At 35.6% G+C, this 16,706-nt stretch overlaps 1 protein-coding gene across 3 annotated transcripts in view; it reads right to left on the bottom strand.

The window, feature by feature from the left end:
* Positions 1-628: 628 nt before the first annotated feature.
* The window catches only part of SLCO1C1 (solute carrier organic anion transporter family member 1C1), a 58,164-nt gene continuing 42,086 nt past the window's right edge, over positions 629-16,706 (bottom strand). The window contains exons 10-15 of one of the 3 annotated variants that reach the window (XM_027129246.1): positions 15,700-15,895; positions 12,545-12,710; positions 10,142-10,326; positions 8,302-8,366; positions 2,915-3,032; positions 629-1,140 (exon numbers count right to left, since the gene is read on the bottom strand). In XM_027129246.1, coding sequence (XP_026985047.1) covers positions 918-1,140; positions 2,915-3,032; positions 8,302-8,366; positions 10,142-10,326; positions 12,545-12,710; positions 15,700-15,895 — 953 coding nt within the window. In that variant the 3' untranslated portion in view covers positions 629-917. Of the gene's footprint in view, positions 1,141-2,817; positions 3,033-8,301; positions 8,367-10,141; positions 10,327-12,544; positions 12,711-15,699; positions 15,896-16,706 lie in introns of all 3 variants that reach the window. The other 2 variants (XM_027129247.1, XM_027129245.1) reach the window with 2 other exon arrangements.

The following is a 16,706-nucleotide window of genomic DNA, read 5'->3' on the forward strand; positions in this document are numbered from 1 at the left end:
GACTGTACCAATGGCATCACCCTGCCCAGAAGCCTTGTGACGATGCCAGGGAGAGCACCAAAAGGGACCACAGCATCACTCACCCCATCACCCTGTGTTCCTGTTATAACATCTAAGTTTATTGTGGACTTTCAGAAATTCACTATCAAATATATTTTAGGACCACATCACAAACATAAGTCTGGAGCTGCTTATATACATTAAAATATGGGCAGTATTTAACAATACTTTTTACTCCACTGAATTCATAGAAAGACAGGAAAGCATATTAAATATTAATTTTATTACTTTACAACTATGGTCACTTAAAATCTCACACATAAAATACATGCAGAAGAGTTCGTAATGGTAGAAGAGTTAGTAATTCAAAATTCGAATCCTCCAAGATCATTTACAAATATACATTTCTATATCAATTATTGTATTTCAAAAGAAAGAAGGAGCTTAAAACAAAATCTTCCTCTACATGTTCTGACTCCATCCTAACATCATCATTAAGGTGATATTTGAAGGAGACCAAGATGTCATTTAATTTTTTTTAAGTATTCTCTTATCCTAGGCAAGTATCTCAGTTTAGAAATTACTTTACACATAGCCATTAAACTATAGTGACAATTGTTCTACTAGGAGTACAGCTAATATATCAATGGGCACAGGCAAAGTTAAGCAGAATGAGTAAATAATATAAGGAATTGGTTTATAAATTAAAATATTTAAGATTAACTTTACCTTCTACACCTTCTGAAACATGATTAATTGTATTTGTTATCACGTACATTATCTAATACTTAGGATCAAAAACAAAGTAGACATCTTTTTGAAAGGAGAAAGAATTTACACATTTAAAACCCTTTTGATTAAAACTTGCTTGCAGAATTTCCAGAAATTGGAAAACATGGCTTCAAGTCATCATTTGTCTAAAGCTGCGTTTCTTTGCCTGGCCAGTAGCTGGGTTGTAGCAAATGATCACTCGTCGTACAGTTTTCCTTCCTGATTCTTGTAGACACCATTGTTCTTTCTCTCTTGGTTCTGAAGCTTCTGTGTTTTGAAACATACTTTTTCTTTAAAGTGAAAAGTACTGCAATACTTAGGAAAATGGACATTGTGCCAAGGATCATGGTTAGTCCCAGATACATGTGTCTAGAAGAAGAGAGAATGTCCATCTTAATTATGGCAACTATCCAACTTTAAATAAAATGTAATAATATCATCCAAAAATGTCAATATCAATAAAACTATCATGAGGATGGTTTTAAGAATGCAGATTCAGTGGCTATGAAAGACCTTTCTATGAACATTTGACAGACTATGGAAGGCAGTAAGCTAATATAAAGCAATTTTAGTAGTACCATCATTTTCAGTCACTGATAATTATATAATCCATCCCATCCTCTCTGTAAATTATTTCCTTAGACCAGGTAACTGTATCCCTGTTTGCCCAGAACAGTCCCAGATTATGCTAGTGTTGTCCCAGTGTAGTTTTTAATAGTGCCCCCTTTCACTCTCAGAAGTACCCAGGTTTGCATGATAAATTATGTGGTTACCCTCCCCTTGAAGCTTGCCCAAATTCACTTCTACGGAAAAACTGCAAGAAGCAACATTAAGGGGAAATCAGAGCTCTCAGTGGAGTAGACTGACTTAAGAGCAAACCAGAGGTTTCAATCCATTTCTTCCATGAGTAGCCTTTAGTTCTACATTAGATTATAAGACACAGAGGTTTGAAAGGACAGGTTAAATGATTCATGCTGGTTACCTTGTATGTACACTCATAGTCTCTGATTGAATTACATTGTCTTTGCACTAAAATACAGCCTTAGTAAATGTGAATAAAGTGCCAATTCTCCTCATAGATCAGGTCCCTTCCAAAGACCAAAATAAACTTCTCACATAACATCAAAGCCTATTAAGTCAAGCAAATTTATTTGAGATGGTCGGCTAAATTCACAGCCAACTTCCAACTTACACAGTTCAGCACCAAGTTTATTTCTCTAGAGAATACTCAGCTTGTAAAGTGAAAAAAAAAATCCTTCTTGCTTTTAAGCCATTGAAGTATTGCTTTAAGCAATAAGGAAACTAAATGTTTGATGAATTGAACTGAATGATACCATAGTGAAAAAAACCCATGCCCTCAACCCCATACACACTCACACACACAGAGAAAACCTTTTACTTTTATGCATTTCAAGTACTGGAATAATTGAACATCAGTTTGGCAATAAAAGCCGGACAGATTTACAGCCAAATCCAACTCTTGCCCAGAGGGATTATATCTGACGTAAATGGGACAGTTTGGCTCAGTTTGAAAAAGAATAGAATTAAACCCCAAATGTGACCTAGATTTAAATGCTTCTGAGTTTCAGGGAATTAACTCACTTGTGTGCACAAACTTTGAAAATTCTACTCTATTCTGAAATCTTATGTCATATTTTTTTAAATGATTACTCATTTAAAATGGGAGTCAAGATTAAGAATGGGGGAAAAACGAAAGATCTAGCCAAATAATCAGATAATAATAGAATTATTCTATAAAACAGAACAAACTTTTTTTTAAAATTTATTTATTTTCATTTTTGGCTGTGTTGGGTCTTCGTTGCGGTGCGCGGGCTTCTCATTGTAGTGGCTTCTCTTATTGCAGAGCACGGCGCACGCGGGCTTCAGTAGTTGTGGCACACGGGCTTAGTTGCTCCACAGCATGTGGGATCTGCCCGGGCCAGGGCTCGAACCCGTGTCCCCTGCATTGGCAGGTGGATTCTTAACCACTGCGCCACCAGGGAAGCCCCAGAAAAAACTTCTTGATTAGACTCTCCTTTTCCTTACAAGCAATGAAACTACATGAGGATTATTAGTGCCAATTGCATTGTGCAAACCTGGGATGTGGTAGCCGTGAGATGTGGGAATGAGTTTGATACGGTACCTAAAAGCATTTGAGTCATATAATCTGCAGGATCCTCTACTTCCACATCTTTTAAATCCCCATTTGAGGCATGAAGTATCAATCAAAACTCCAAAATATACGGGAGCTGGGATTCCTGCTGTGAGAAAAACAAATAATTGCTACTAAAAATATACACATATCTTTTTGGTTAGCCTATAATTAATGATTCTCGGAAAACACAGTCAGTCCAAAATTCACTGCTTTGGAGATGACAGGGCATCTGTAGAAAACCAGAATATGTCACCCCAAAATATGCCTCTGGTATAAAGATTATTTTGAGCTGATAATTTTGAGAAACAGAAGTCATAGGAGAAGCTCTGAAGACATAGCATAAGTTTCCTTTTTGTAAGGAAGATGTACATTTACAAAGGAAAATATTTGCAAGGGTCTCTCCCTTTCTGTACCAGGATGAGAAGAATTCCAGATTCAAAAAAGAGCTAACCGACCCGATTTTGCATAAAATCCTGTAAGCAAGAAGATCACATAGATAAAGATATCTAACAGTCAGTTTAGATTATTTGGTATCTTAAATAAAAATTCTCTTTATGTACATTGTCCATCTAAATAGATTATTTGCCACTGAAAAACATTTAGGTGGTAACTAACTTTACGTTGCTCTTAATAACGTGAAGATGTTCCTCAAGATTCAAATGCTCGCCTTCTTCTGTATGTTTTAAATTTTTCATAATGGGAAATTCAGACATTCACAGAATTAGAGAGGATGATGTAATACAACCTCATGTACCGTCACTAACTTTAACAATTATTGATATCAATATCTTGCCACCCCTGTGTTATCTCTCTCCAGTCCCACAACCCGACGTGCATCCAGAAACTTTTTTTTTAATATTTTAAGAGATACCTCAGATACCACGTCATTCTCCTTATATGTATTTCAGAAATCATCTCTGACGTTTTAAAAAATATATCACTCTGCCATTTAACACATGACACATTTTATAATTTCTTTAATCCTATCAAAAATCCACATTCAAACTTTTCTGAATGTCTTCAAAGCATTGTTTTAGAGTTGGACCATTCTAATCAGGATTCAAACCAGGTAGGCAGGAATAAAGAGGTAGACATAGAGAATGGACTTGACATGGGGTGGGAGGGCGAAGCTGGGGCGAAGTGAGAGTAGCATTGACATATGTACACTACTGAATGTAAAATAGTTGGCTGGTGGGAAGCAGTAGCATAGCACAGGGAGATCAGCTCTGTGCTTTGAGATGACCTAGAGGGGTGGGATAGGGAGGATGGGAGGGAGGCTCAAGAGGGAGGGGACATGGGCATGTGTATGCATACGGCTGATTCGCTTTGTTGTGCAACAGAAACTAACACAGTATTGTGAAGCAATTATACTCCAGTAAAGATCTATTTAAAAAAATTTAGTTGATGGCTCTTTATATCAGCTTCTTCTCCAACTTTCTTTTTTCATACTAATGACTTTTGAAGACATTTGTCCTGTAGAACATGCCACAGTCTGGATTTGACTGATTGCTTCTTCATGACGTCATTTACTTTGTTCTCCTGTCCTTCATTTCTCCAATAACCTGGTAGTTAGCTCCTGCATAGACTCTGGCAGGAACAAGGCACAGGTGGTTCTGTGTGTTCTGGCAGAAGTCACATGCTGTCTACTTGCCACTCTTTGTAATGTTAAAATGGATCTGAGACTCAGGCTATGCCCTCCATTATGAAGTTTTTCATCCATTTTCACCTATAGCTCTCAGCAAATGTTGATGAGGTTGCAAAACAGATGGTTAAAAATTATATTATTCCTTGTGTAAAATTATTTAGGATTTTTCTATAAAAGAGAATTTTCCTTCATGACTATTTGATTACTTCGAAGTATAGTTTATTTCGAAGGAAATATAGAAAGAAGGCAGGATAAATGCTCAATTCTTTCCATTTATCAGTTTTAAAAATAATGAATTGATGCCCTAGTATTCTCCAAAATTATTTAGGTATCATTACAGATTTATGTCTTTTTATATATTCACTGTATTTCAAGACATGGCAGATATTATAATGATTAGTTATGTTATATATTAATTAATATAATAATATTGTTTATATTACGTATATTATTTTCAAGTTATCTCACCTTAGGCCAAGCTCCTCAAATTGGTCCTGTGTCCTTTGACATATCCCTTTGATAGCTTTCTCACTTTCTTGCACAAAAGTTGTCCCACAATCATCTTATGCATTTTCTACCCTAGACCTTGGTCAGTTCTCCAAGGTGCTGTGGTTTCTTTATTGAGGAATGATATTTAGATAACACAGATTCATTGCTATGGGTGCTCATTTCTCCTGGGTTAAATAGATTCTAGATTCTTCAGGAGACAGAGTTATAAGATACACATTATTTTAAAATACAGCTATATGAGTTCATATTAACATTTTAAGTTTAAATTAAGAATGAGTTTTACTTAAATATTTTATGCTTTTATCGCTTTTCTATTATGCTGAAAATATTGATTCCTAATGATATTAACATAATATCTTATTTACTTTAACCTGAAAATACACAATAGTTTTAACATAACAATGCCAAAGTTAGTATTAATGACAAGACCATAAAATGTACTGAAGCAATGGGGATTTGGTAATAATTCTGTTTTCCATGTAGTTTAAAGTTTTTTTCTGTATGGTTATGTCACCCATATAATATAGAGTTAGTTTTGGTTTGTTTTAAGAATTTCTTTGTTTCTGTTAATTTAATTATTTTAAATTATATAAAATTTTTGCATGCTTTCAAATTAAAAATTATACAACAGTTACATTTACAAAATCTCATTTCCATCCTGTTTTCTCTCCCCTTTTTCCTTTCTTCCCTAACAGGTAAAGTTTTTATACAAATAGTATTAGTTTTTAGTTTATGCTTCCATTGTTTCTTTTTGTTAATAAGAGCAAATACCTCTGCGTGTGTGTGTGTATAATATTTCCACCTTTCTATACTTACACCAAATGCATCACTATATACATGGTTCTACATTTTGCTTTCTTTCACTTAAAAGCATATACTGGAGATCACTTGATATGAATTGTGTCCCTCCAAAATTCATATGTTGTAGCCCTAACTCCCAATGTGATTGCATGTGGAAAAAGTAAGAAGATAATTAAGGTTAAATGAGGTCATAAGGGTGGGGCCCCAATCTGATAGGAATGGTGTCCTTATAAGAAGAGGAAGAGACACCAAAGGTCTCTCTCTCTCTGTGCACTGAGAAAAGATCCAGGGTATGAACAGTGGGAAAATGGCCATCTGCAAATAAGGAAGAGAGGTCTCACCAGACACCAACCCTATTGGCACATTGATCTTGGACTTTACAGCTTTCAGAACTATGAGAAAATAACTTCCTGTTGTTTAAGCCCCTCAATCCAGGGTGTTTTGTTATGACACCCAGTACTGACTAATATACTTGGTAACATTAGAGAGAGATTTTCCCCATTTGTCCTTACAGCTGCATAGTATTCTATTAGGTGGGTTTACTATAGTTGATTTAACCAGTCTCCTACTGATGTACATTTAGACTGCTTGTAGTCTTTTACTATTATAACTAATGTCACAGTGATTGAACATCCATAAGATTAGACTTACTTCATACTTTTGCTAGCACATTTTTGACATCAATTCCTAGAAGTGGGATTGCTAGGTCAAAAGATAAGTAAGTCTATATGTAATTTTGTTAGTTATTGCCAAATATCCCTCTCCAGAAATAGTATAATTTTCACAACAGCAGTGTATAAGTGTATCGATTTTCTGTTTGTATTGTAATACATGACAAACAACATTTGGTAATTTGCCTATCTGATAAGTAAGAATCAGTATCAGTGTAGTTTTAATTTGTACTCTTCTTATTATGAGGGGTCTTTACCATCTTGTTATATATTAAGAGGTATTTATATTTATTTTTCCATGAAATGGTTGTTTATATCTTTTACCCCATTTTCTCTTAGGGTGTTGATCTTTTTGTTCTCAGTACTTAGGCATTCTCCTTATAATAGGGATATTAGCCACCTGTCTGTTACATAAATTGAAAAAAAATTGTATGTAGTTTGTCGTTTGCTTTATGATATTTTTGTCATTTTCAAGTATATATATTTTTTTATTTTTTATACAATTTTGAAGGTTACTTTCCATTTATAAAATATTGGCTATATTCCCCATGTTGTATAATATATCCTTGAGCCCATCTTATACCCGGTAGTTTGTATCTACCACTCCCTCACCCCTATATTGCCCCCCCACCACTGGTAACCACTAGTTTGTTCTCTATATCTGTGAGTCTACTTTTTTGGGGTTATATTCGCTAGTTTGCTGTATTTTTTAGATTCCACATATAAATGGTATCATACAGTATTAAGTATATTTTCATTTTTATGGAATCAACTTTATGAATTATTTCTTTTACTTGAGATCTTTTTCACACTGTAGGTTGTATCTGTGTTCTCAAAGGGAGGTAGATAGACTAATTACAGCCAGGGATGTACTTCAGACTCAATAGCCTTTTTTCTAGATAATCTCTGTTTTTGTATTGTAGAATTAGAGCCAGACATGATGGCATAAACCTCCATTTTTGTTGTTTTCCCAATTTTATCAGGATTATATTTGATCTTCACGTATATCCATTTTTATATCAAGATTTATGTAAACCACATTTATTTAAAGTTCTGAATTTGTTTTTCTTCCAGGTAGTTCCTCTCTGTCAAGTTACAGGGGAACATTTACAATGGTTTTACTATCTTCTTTATAATATAAACTCTTTAAGGACAAAAACCTCATCTAACTTAATCACTCTTTTTTATGGGTTTTAACTAATGAATATTGAAAAGTCTGGTAGTCAGAAGAAACCATTCCTATTACATTTAACAAATTGTGAATTCAAAACCACACTTTGATTGTTTGAATTATCTTATCTTTCTACCAATGATATATCCTAGTATTGAGAGTAGCTCAAAAGAATTCCTTCCATCTAATAACTTAAAAAATTATATTTAGACTTCAGCTTTTCTTACTGATTCAATTTTTGCTTTCCTCTCAGAGGGCTCTTTTATAACAGCAATGGATTTTTTGACACTAGACCCATGCTAGAAGAGACAAGATTGTTAAAAAAATGTCACTACTCTTATAAGATCACTTTATCATGGGTACAGCATTGGTTCTCAGTATTTCTGAAAAAAAGGAAGAGAGTAGTCAAGGAAAAGAGGGAGGGAAGAAAGATATGAAGGAGGGAAGAAGATTAAAAGAACAGGGATCTACTACTGACATCATTTAGTTATGTGTCATAATTCTGTAAAAATATTTAGAAAATTATTCAAAATACACTTGTAATGGCTACCATAATTAAAGCATAGATTATACTTACCAAGAACTCTTACTGCTAAGGTGTAGATACCCAGGGCAAAAGACTTAAGTTGTGGCTTAATGCACCTAAAATCAACAAAAGCATTATGACAAACAGTATAATAGTACATTAAAGCAAATAGTAATGTCAGTGATAATCTACTGAACACACATGAAATGATGTTAGAATTCAAGTAGCATTTATGGAGAACCCACTAGTATTCTAGCATAGGGAAAGCAAATTATGTAAAAGCCTTGTTCCATTATATGCAGTGTATCGAGGAATTTATAGTTAATATTTCTAAAAGGTAAATCACTCTTACATGACATATTCAAATGGTGTTAAAGTAAAATCAGATTTAATCAGTAAAATAACAAGGACTCACCGGGAAATAAATTCTAAGAAATTATAAGAATTTGAGGCACAGTAAAGGATTAATAACCTATAACTAGTTTTTGTGGGGTTTGGTCTAAAAGCACAGGACGCTATTGACTCAAGTTGAATCAGAATCATTGTGACATGCTAAGTGTTTTTGCTAAATAGTGGGGACCTGAATTTACCAGTCAAGTACAAAAGTACCTAAAATAACAAGACCATCCTTAATATGACTGTATAACTTTAACTGATGGATTGGCCTATAGATTTTAGATGTATAATCAGGATATATAATAACTACTGAGTGTTAACCATGGTAGTAAGTTCTTCATATGTATAATATTTAGTCTCTGCTTTAAAAGAGTCAAAAATTACAACTCTTCCCCTTGAAGCAAATGACATTTCCTTCTGACATCAAAATAAAGTGTGGTGCATTTGAGGGACTGGTGGTAAGGAAAATTCTTCCTCTATTGGCCTGATTATTCACTTGGCCCAGGTGACTACTTGGCACAAGGTAAGCAAATGTTGGAGAAATAGGTACCCATGAAGAATGATCCTGGTCTGAGAATTCTGGGGCAATGCTTTCCCATCAAACCCATGTTTCCATTTGAAAGCATCAATATCTCATGTTCTCCTTAAACCCTTTTACAAAAACAGATTTGTGGATGTTAGAACCTATCTTCTGTAGATCTTTCCTAATCAATTTCTATAATATAAGTTGTGGGAAATTAAAGCTATATGCAATATTTTGATTAGTTTCATTTTAGAAAAACTTAATATCCATCTTTTGGTATATGAATTAATTTCAAAATCACATAATCCATCTCATAAAAGATTGATTTACAATAAAATTTGACTTTTCATGTTTAACAATTTTATCAAAATTTGTAATATCTTTAGGTGATTTCAATCAGTTGTTTAACAGTAATACTTGCAACACTAATTCAATGAGGAGGAAAATTTTATCACTGAAAATACTTGTTACAAAACTTTTTTTTTTTTTTTCCCCCCCGCAGTACGCGGGCCTCTCACTGCTGCGGCCTCTCCCGTTGCGGAGCACAGGCTCCGGGCGCGCAGGGTCAGCGGCCATGGCTCACGGGCCCAGCCGCTCCGTGGCATGTGGGATCCTCCCGGACCGGGGCACGAACCCGTGTCCCCTGCATCGGCAGGTGGACTCTCAACCACTGCGCCACCAGGGAAGCCCAAAACTAATATTTTAAAATTTGAATTTACTTATATATTTTATTGAGATCTAGGATAGGAGAGCCAATAAAAAATGTTCAAGCATAAATTACAACAGAAAAACTTCTATTCAACCACATTATCTATATAAAAACCTAAAGTGGGAAAAGCATAAAAGTAGAACAAGTTTCCTAAGAGAGCTGTAAGGAATCATAATGATTCCACAGAGCAGAGTTTGAAGTCACTGCTATAGATGATCACAGTATGTCATGTTAAAATTGGGGCAGGGAGAATCAATATTCACCTCAGAAGCAATATGTATCCAGGTATCCCACCTAGAGATAAAGTATAGGATGTGATGACTGAAATTACAAGGAAATACAGAAACATTTTGGGGCATCCATTATCTTTTTGACATCTGCCCACCATGCCTGAGGAATTTCCTGATTTTGAGGTGGCAATTCCCACACAGGTGCAGTTATTAAATATCTGTAACACAATAGGGAAAAATCCAATTATTGAGGTAACTTGTATATAAAATTAAAGGCAACTATTTATTTTAAAAGAATTTATAGTATACATTTATTTCATAAACAATGGGGAAATTTTTATTTTTCTGTGTTAGAATATATCAAGCAAAGCAAAATCTAGAGAGACAACATTTCATTATCCAAAGAGCAGATGGTCTACAAACTATTGAACCTATAGAACCATCTCCAAGCAAATCCCACCAAATCCAACAGTACCTTATGTTCTTCTCTACCACCTCTAAGTCTAAGGCACCATGTTTGCTTGCTTTGAGTATCGCAATGGTCTCTTCATGTTCGACATGTTTCTACTCTCTTTTCCACGATAACCCAAGTGAGCCTTTAAAAATAGCAGTCAGATTGCATCACTATTCTCAATGACTTCCCACTGTACTTGGATAAAATCCCCAATCCTTATAGTGGCTTCCACACTATCCATGATGCAGCTCCTGAATCCCACTCTGACCTCATCGCCCAATGATCTTCCTCCTCTCCCTCTACTTCAGCCACACGCGTGGGTGCCTATGCCCTCAAACATGGTGAGTCTACCCAAGCCTCATGGCTTTCCTATTTTCTCTGCTGAGCCATTCTTCTAGGGAGTTACATGGCCAGCACACACACTTCAGGTCTCTGGCATGCAGTGTTTTCAATAAATGGAAAGTCTGGTTAAGAAAAATCTTCCAGTGCAACTAGAGATTATCATATTAAGTGAAGTAAGTAAGAAAGAGAAAGAGAAATGCCATATGATATCCCTTATATGTGGAACCAAAATGTGACACAAATGAACCTATCTATGAAACAGAAACAGAATCACGGACATAGAGAACAGACTGGTGGTTGCCAAGGGGGAAGGGTTTAGGGGAGGGATGGAGTGAGAGGTTGGGGTTAGCATATATAAGCTATTATAATATAGAATGGATAAACAACAAGGTCCTACTCTATAGCACTGGGAACTATATTCAATATCCTATGATAATAAAGGAAAAGAATATTTTTTTAAAAAGAATGTATATATATGTGTAACTGAACCACCTTGCTATACAGCAGTAATGAACACAACATTGTAAATAACTGTACTTCAATTAAAAAAAAAAAGTAAATCCAAAGTAAAAGAGAAAAAGGAAAGAAAAACCTTCAAGCAGTTTGGGCCAAGGAGTAGTGGCCAAAGATCGGGCTTGGGGGAGGAAAGGAAAGAAGGAAGAAAAGGAAGGGAAGGTGAAAACTCAGATTTCAGATGGGTAGGTGGCCTTATATCACTGTTGCTAGAGACCAATCCTTTCTTCTCTGAATAAAATGTCGAAAATAACAATAAACAGAAAATCAACAAGGATGAATTTGTCTACAGAAGTGTTTGCCTAAGCATTCTTATCTAGTTGATAAAAATACGTAAATATATGTGTGGTTTAATTTTCAGCCCTCTAGGACTGTCAAATACAGGCAGATTTCATCAGCCACAAGTATAAAGCCATCCAGTCACTGTGCCATATACACAACGAGTGTAAGGAAGAGTCTCTGCTTGGGACAGGGATGTAAAGGTGTGATTAGAGGGATGAACCTATTAATGATCGAAGTACATAATATTCACAACTGGTTTCCTACCTATAGTTCCAACCTCATCTTCCTCTTACACCCTATAGGAACCCTTCATTCCAGCCACCTACTCTTTTAATCATTACGCACATTGGCTTGATATCTCGGGCAGAGCTGTCCCAGAACCATCAACCTCCTCACAATTGGACCCCTGACCCCTGGGTCTAGACCTTTTGGGCTTGACTTCCTAATACTGGCCTCTGTTTGCCCTGTCCTCTAAAACCTGCAAGGACCAGGGGTCAGGAGAGATGGATCCCAATGCAGATGTTATTATATGATCTTGTGACTGAGACTTTCTCATTTGAAGCTAACATTCCTTATAAACAAAATGAGAGAACTAGATTATATAATTACAGAGTTCCTCCAGCCTATTTCATTATTCTAATTCTGACGCTAATTCTTCCAACAACTCTAGTTCTACTAGCGATGCTTATATTTCCTGTCTCCACACAAAAGAACAAGGGCAGAGTCAAAGCCAGGGATTCGACCGGTGTGGTCTGCTCCTAGGTTGGTCCCCGAGCCCCCATAGGATTGTATAGTTAAGCATTGTCGCAGGCCTGTGGTCACACACTTTAGAGAAGATGTCTTACAGTAGTCTTTCCACTCCCGGTGGAGGTTTGACAACCAGCAAGGCAAGCCGATGCGTATGTAATTCCATTTGCACCACACATGGGTTCCCATTTTGTCTCTGAACATTTGCATCTTGAGTTGCAATCTGAAAAGAGAGCTCGTTCATGATAAGAGACAGGTTTGGTTCTGAAAAGAAATGTAATGGTATAAAATATTACCTCTTAGTAGGCAGCACCCTAATACTTTCAAAAATCAATGTTCTTGGGTGACATAAATGGCACTGCCAACAACGTTTGCTTTGGGGGAACACAGTTGTCATCAGAAATGCCAGCTTCTGATCATTAAATGTGAATCCACTATTGAATAGCTTTCTCTTGAAAGTTAACTTTCTAGGTTTACAACTTCACATGATATCCAGTTCTTGGCTGATGGCTTTTACTAACATCTACTGACTCTAGAATCTTCTAATATTTTTCTGTGCAGTGATGTATGAAAACGACTAACGAGATAGAAAAGTAAAGTAAACCTTAAGAGCAATTTATGACATTACTCTTATTATATATCAATGTAATAACTTATATAATATTCCATCTCATAGAACTACTATGGACTTTGTCACCTCAAATGTAAAAGCAAAAGACCTTTGAGATGTCTTCTAGCAGGATGAAAGGGGATTTAACTGCGCCTCCTGAGAAGTCATCCAGGAATATGTCATCTTATTCTCTTCTCTAAGGCATTAAGTTTTAACTGAGACTGTGTTGTAGTATCTGAAAGTATAAATGTGTCTTTGAAAGCCTAGAATCAGGCCACTATGGACACTGGTAGGGCTGAGATTTTAGAAGGTTAGAGCTGAAAGAACTGTGGGTGTGATCTAGGCCAACTTCTCATTGGGCAAATCAGGAAAGTCAGGTCCAAAGTAGGCAGATAATTTGCTCAAATTCACGTCTGTTAGTGACAAACCCAGAATTAGAACCCTTCCAGGCCTCTGGATTCTACATTTTTGTCTTGCGTCAGACTTATTCTCATCATTGCAGAAGAAAAATTTCTTCCACTATCATATCTAAAGCTTATCTATAGTGTTCCTGTTTAATGTCCAGAATCAAAACAGCCTTGTGGAACAAAGAAACTCTGGATAACCCCTGGAGAGCATGTTTATTTTATAAAGCCAGTTCTTTTATATTACTGAAGGTACATTAAATTTATCACTTAGGGCAATCTTGAAGCAGAAATTAATTGCATATATGTTTTATGTAGGATGTGTTGACAGTAGAGTTGTTATTTAAATTTTTAATTATGAGTTTTATCAAATATGCCAGAATGTTTATGCTCAAATGAGATTTTTCTTTCAAAATAGCCATGTTGGGAGGGGAGAGATTTCCCCAGTGATGTTGCCTTTTCTTTGGCTCCTTCCAATAACAAAGCTGCTCTTAAAGGTTAAATCTTTGCCACTGTTGAGAATATTCTAAAAAGACATGGAAAGCAATTTCAAAAGAGGAGTTTTAAACAATGATAACATTATTGCAATATAGTTATAGTCTTTTGAGATGAACTGCTTTCAGGGGCTAGTATTCAATGAATAATTATTTTGTATAAAAATATTTAATCTTTTATTATCATCTGAGTATACTTTTAATGTAAATCTCAAAATTTTTCTGTTGTTGTCTACTTACATATTTGCTTTGGCTTAAAGATAGCATAATGTCGTAGAAAGAACATTATACTTTGAGGAAGTTACTTGACCTTTCTAATCTCAGTTCCCTTTAAACGCGGGTAAAAAAACTTACTTCATAAAGGCATCTGAAGGTAGAAGTGAGATAATAAAACTAAGGTGTTTTCTAAATTGAAAAATATAAAGTACTTTACCACTGTCCATCCACCATGAGGATCTTAGGGATAGTAAAAGATGGCACAGGGCTTCTCCTCGCTCCAGAATCTTCTTGCAGCTACAACTAACATTCTTAATCTACATTGCTCACTGTTACCAAGGCAACACTACACTCCATTAAGTCTAACTGTTGCTTTGATAACTCTTAGAAGCAACGATATATGAACTTTGCATTCATTAATTTTCCAAACATTTTAGATGGCAAAAGTATAATTGATGTTCACTTAACAGGGGAAACCAGGATAGTGAAGATGATGGAACATGAACACAAGACAGATAAATGTGGAAGGAAGCTGGAGAGCAAGCAGTGAGCAAGAAGCAACTGAACCATCAGGAAACAGAACATAATGTCAGGAGTGTTGGCCTTTGAACCACAGGTCGAATTTTAGGCAGTCAGGCAGATACAATCAGGGAGGCTGGCCTGGCAACTAGTAGCAGCTCAATAATTTTTTTTTAAACAAATAATGTATAGATAGGTAGAAGGATGAAGAGAACTGCCTCTGGTAACTCAGGTTCAGGGTAGAGTGATAGCAAGGACTCTTGGAGGGGAAGGGTGAAGTAGTTTTAAGACCCAGCCTTTAGACTCTGGAAACTAATCACCCACCCCAGGCAGGATGGCATAAGTCTGAAAGCATCAATAAATGTTCTTGTGATCAGCTGCAGAGAGCTAAAGAGAGCTGGAATGTGGGTCACTGGGTTGAGGGATAGCCATTTTCTCCTGAAATTTCCCTTGATTTGAGTAACAGAGACTATAAAGTGTGGCACAGAGACCATTCCAGTTATCTAGGTGTTCAAAGAAAAAAAATACAATTGTTTCCATGAGTGGCACATCTATTTTGTGCCAGGTAAGAACTAATCACTTTCATGTATATCATTTCGCCTTACAAAACCTTAAGAGGCAGTTATTATTTCTATTTTTAAAATGCAAAAGTTGAGGCTACGTTAAATAACTCGTACAATGTCACTTCACTAAGAATGGGCAGAGGCCAAATTCAAGGTCTGTATTTTCCACTATCAGGTTGCTGCCCTAAAGTAAGATGTGGATTTGGCATTCTTTATATTTCTGGAACACATTCAAATTCAAAGGAAATGACAGATTTTGGTGACAATAACAGCTTACATGTCATAAGCATTGTCCACTATTCCATAATATCCACTATCCCATAATAAAACATTAACTTCTTTTTCTTAGTTACAATGCTTAAAAATTAAATTATCTTATTTTGAAACTCTATCAATAATTTGATTAAACAAGGCAATCTCCTCAGATTACTTAATGAGTGAACATACCCTTGGTAGGAGACTGTTAGTCCTGCCACATCAGTATTTTCACAGCCCAATGCAAAAAGGGAAAGGAATAGGAGGTACCCAAGGACAGATGATCCCAAGTAGAGCTTTGCGGCTCCACACACACTGATTCTGAATTTTTTCATGACTATCCCCCCAGAGAATATTCCAAAGGCCACTGCAGGTATATTGATGAGCCCTGAGGAAAAAGAAAATTTTGTGAATCTCTAAAAGAAATATGGGTACACTCACACAAACTTTCTAAGGGATTATACAAAATTATACAATAGTTTCTGACTTATTATTAACTACTTGGTTAATTTAAGTTATAGAAATATAATAATTAGTTAATAGTTACTCTCCTGTTTCAAGACGACTGAATTATGACATGACTTCAAAAAAGATTACTAGCACATTTCACATATACTGCCAACGTGATTCTCCCTTTCAAGTTCCCTAGGATCTATAAGCTGTCCCTGAAGGGCCAGTGTGATGGCGAAGTTCCTGAACAGCATATGAGATGTGCTCCTTGCCTCCCAAAGCTTCTTTTCTTTCATCTTAGGTATTTTTGAGTCATTTAATGAGGTAGAAATTTCACATTGATTTCTTCATTGCACACTTTTTCCACTCACACCATAAAATATGTTGCTCCTACTGTGTTGGTCAAAAAGTTCATTTGGTTTAAAGTAAAAATAAGACATTTTTCATTTTCACCAAGAACTTTATTGAACGACGTATTCAGTAACCAAACAAACTTTTTGGCCAACCCAATAAAATCTTTACCATCTAAATATTCCAACTGGAAATATTAGCTATAATTTAATCCTAGCACCTACAGTTTGTTTCAGTTTATTTTATATGATTTCTCTTGAATTTAATATTTATGTTTATCCAAATATCAGGAAAGCTACAAGATAGTTTATTATTATATATTTTAGTATTATTAATTACTATTATTATTTCAGCACACTTGTTCAAGTTAAAGACCCTATTCTTTGTTACTATCCCAA

This window comes from Aethalodelphis obliquidens, unplaced genomic scaffold, assembly GCF_003676395.1.
Source record: "Aethalodelphis obliquidens isolate GAN/ISIS:26980383/991018 unplaced genomic scaffold, ASM367639v1 scaffold36, whole genome shotgun sequence".
In the NCBI taxonomy this organism is placed as follows: domain Eukaryota; kingdom Metazoa; phylum Chordata; class Mammalia; order Artiodactyla; family Delphinidae; genus Aethalodelphis; species Aethalodelphis obliquidens.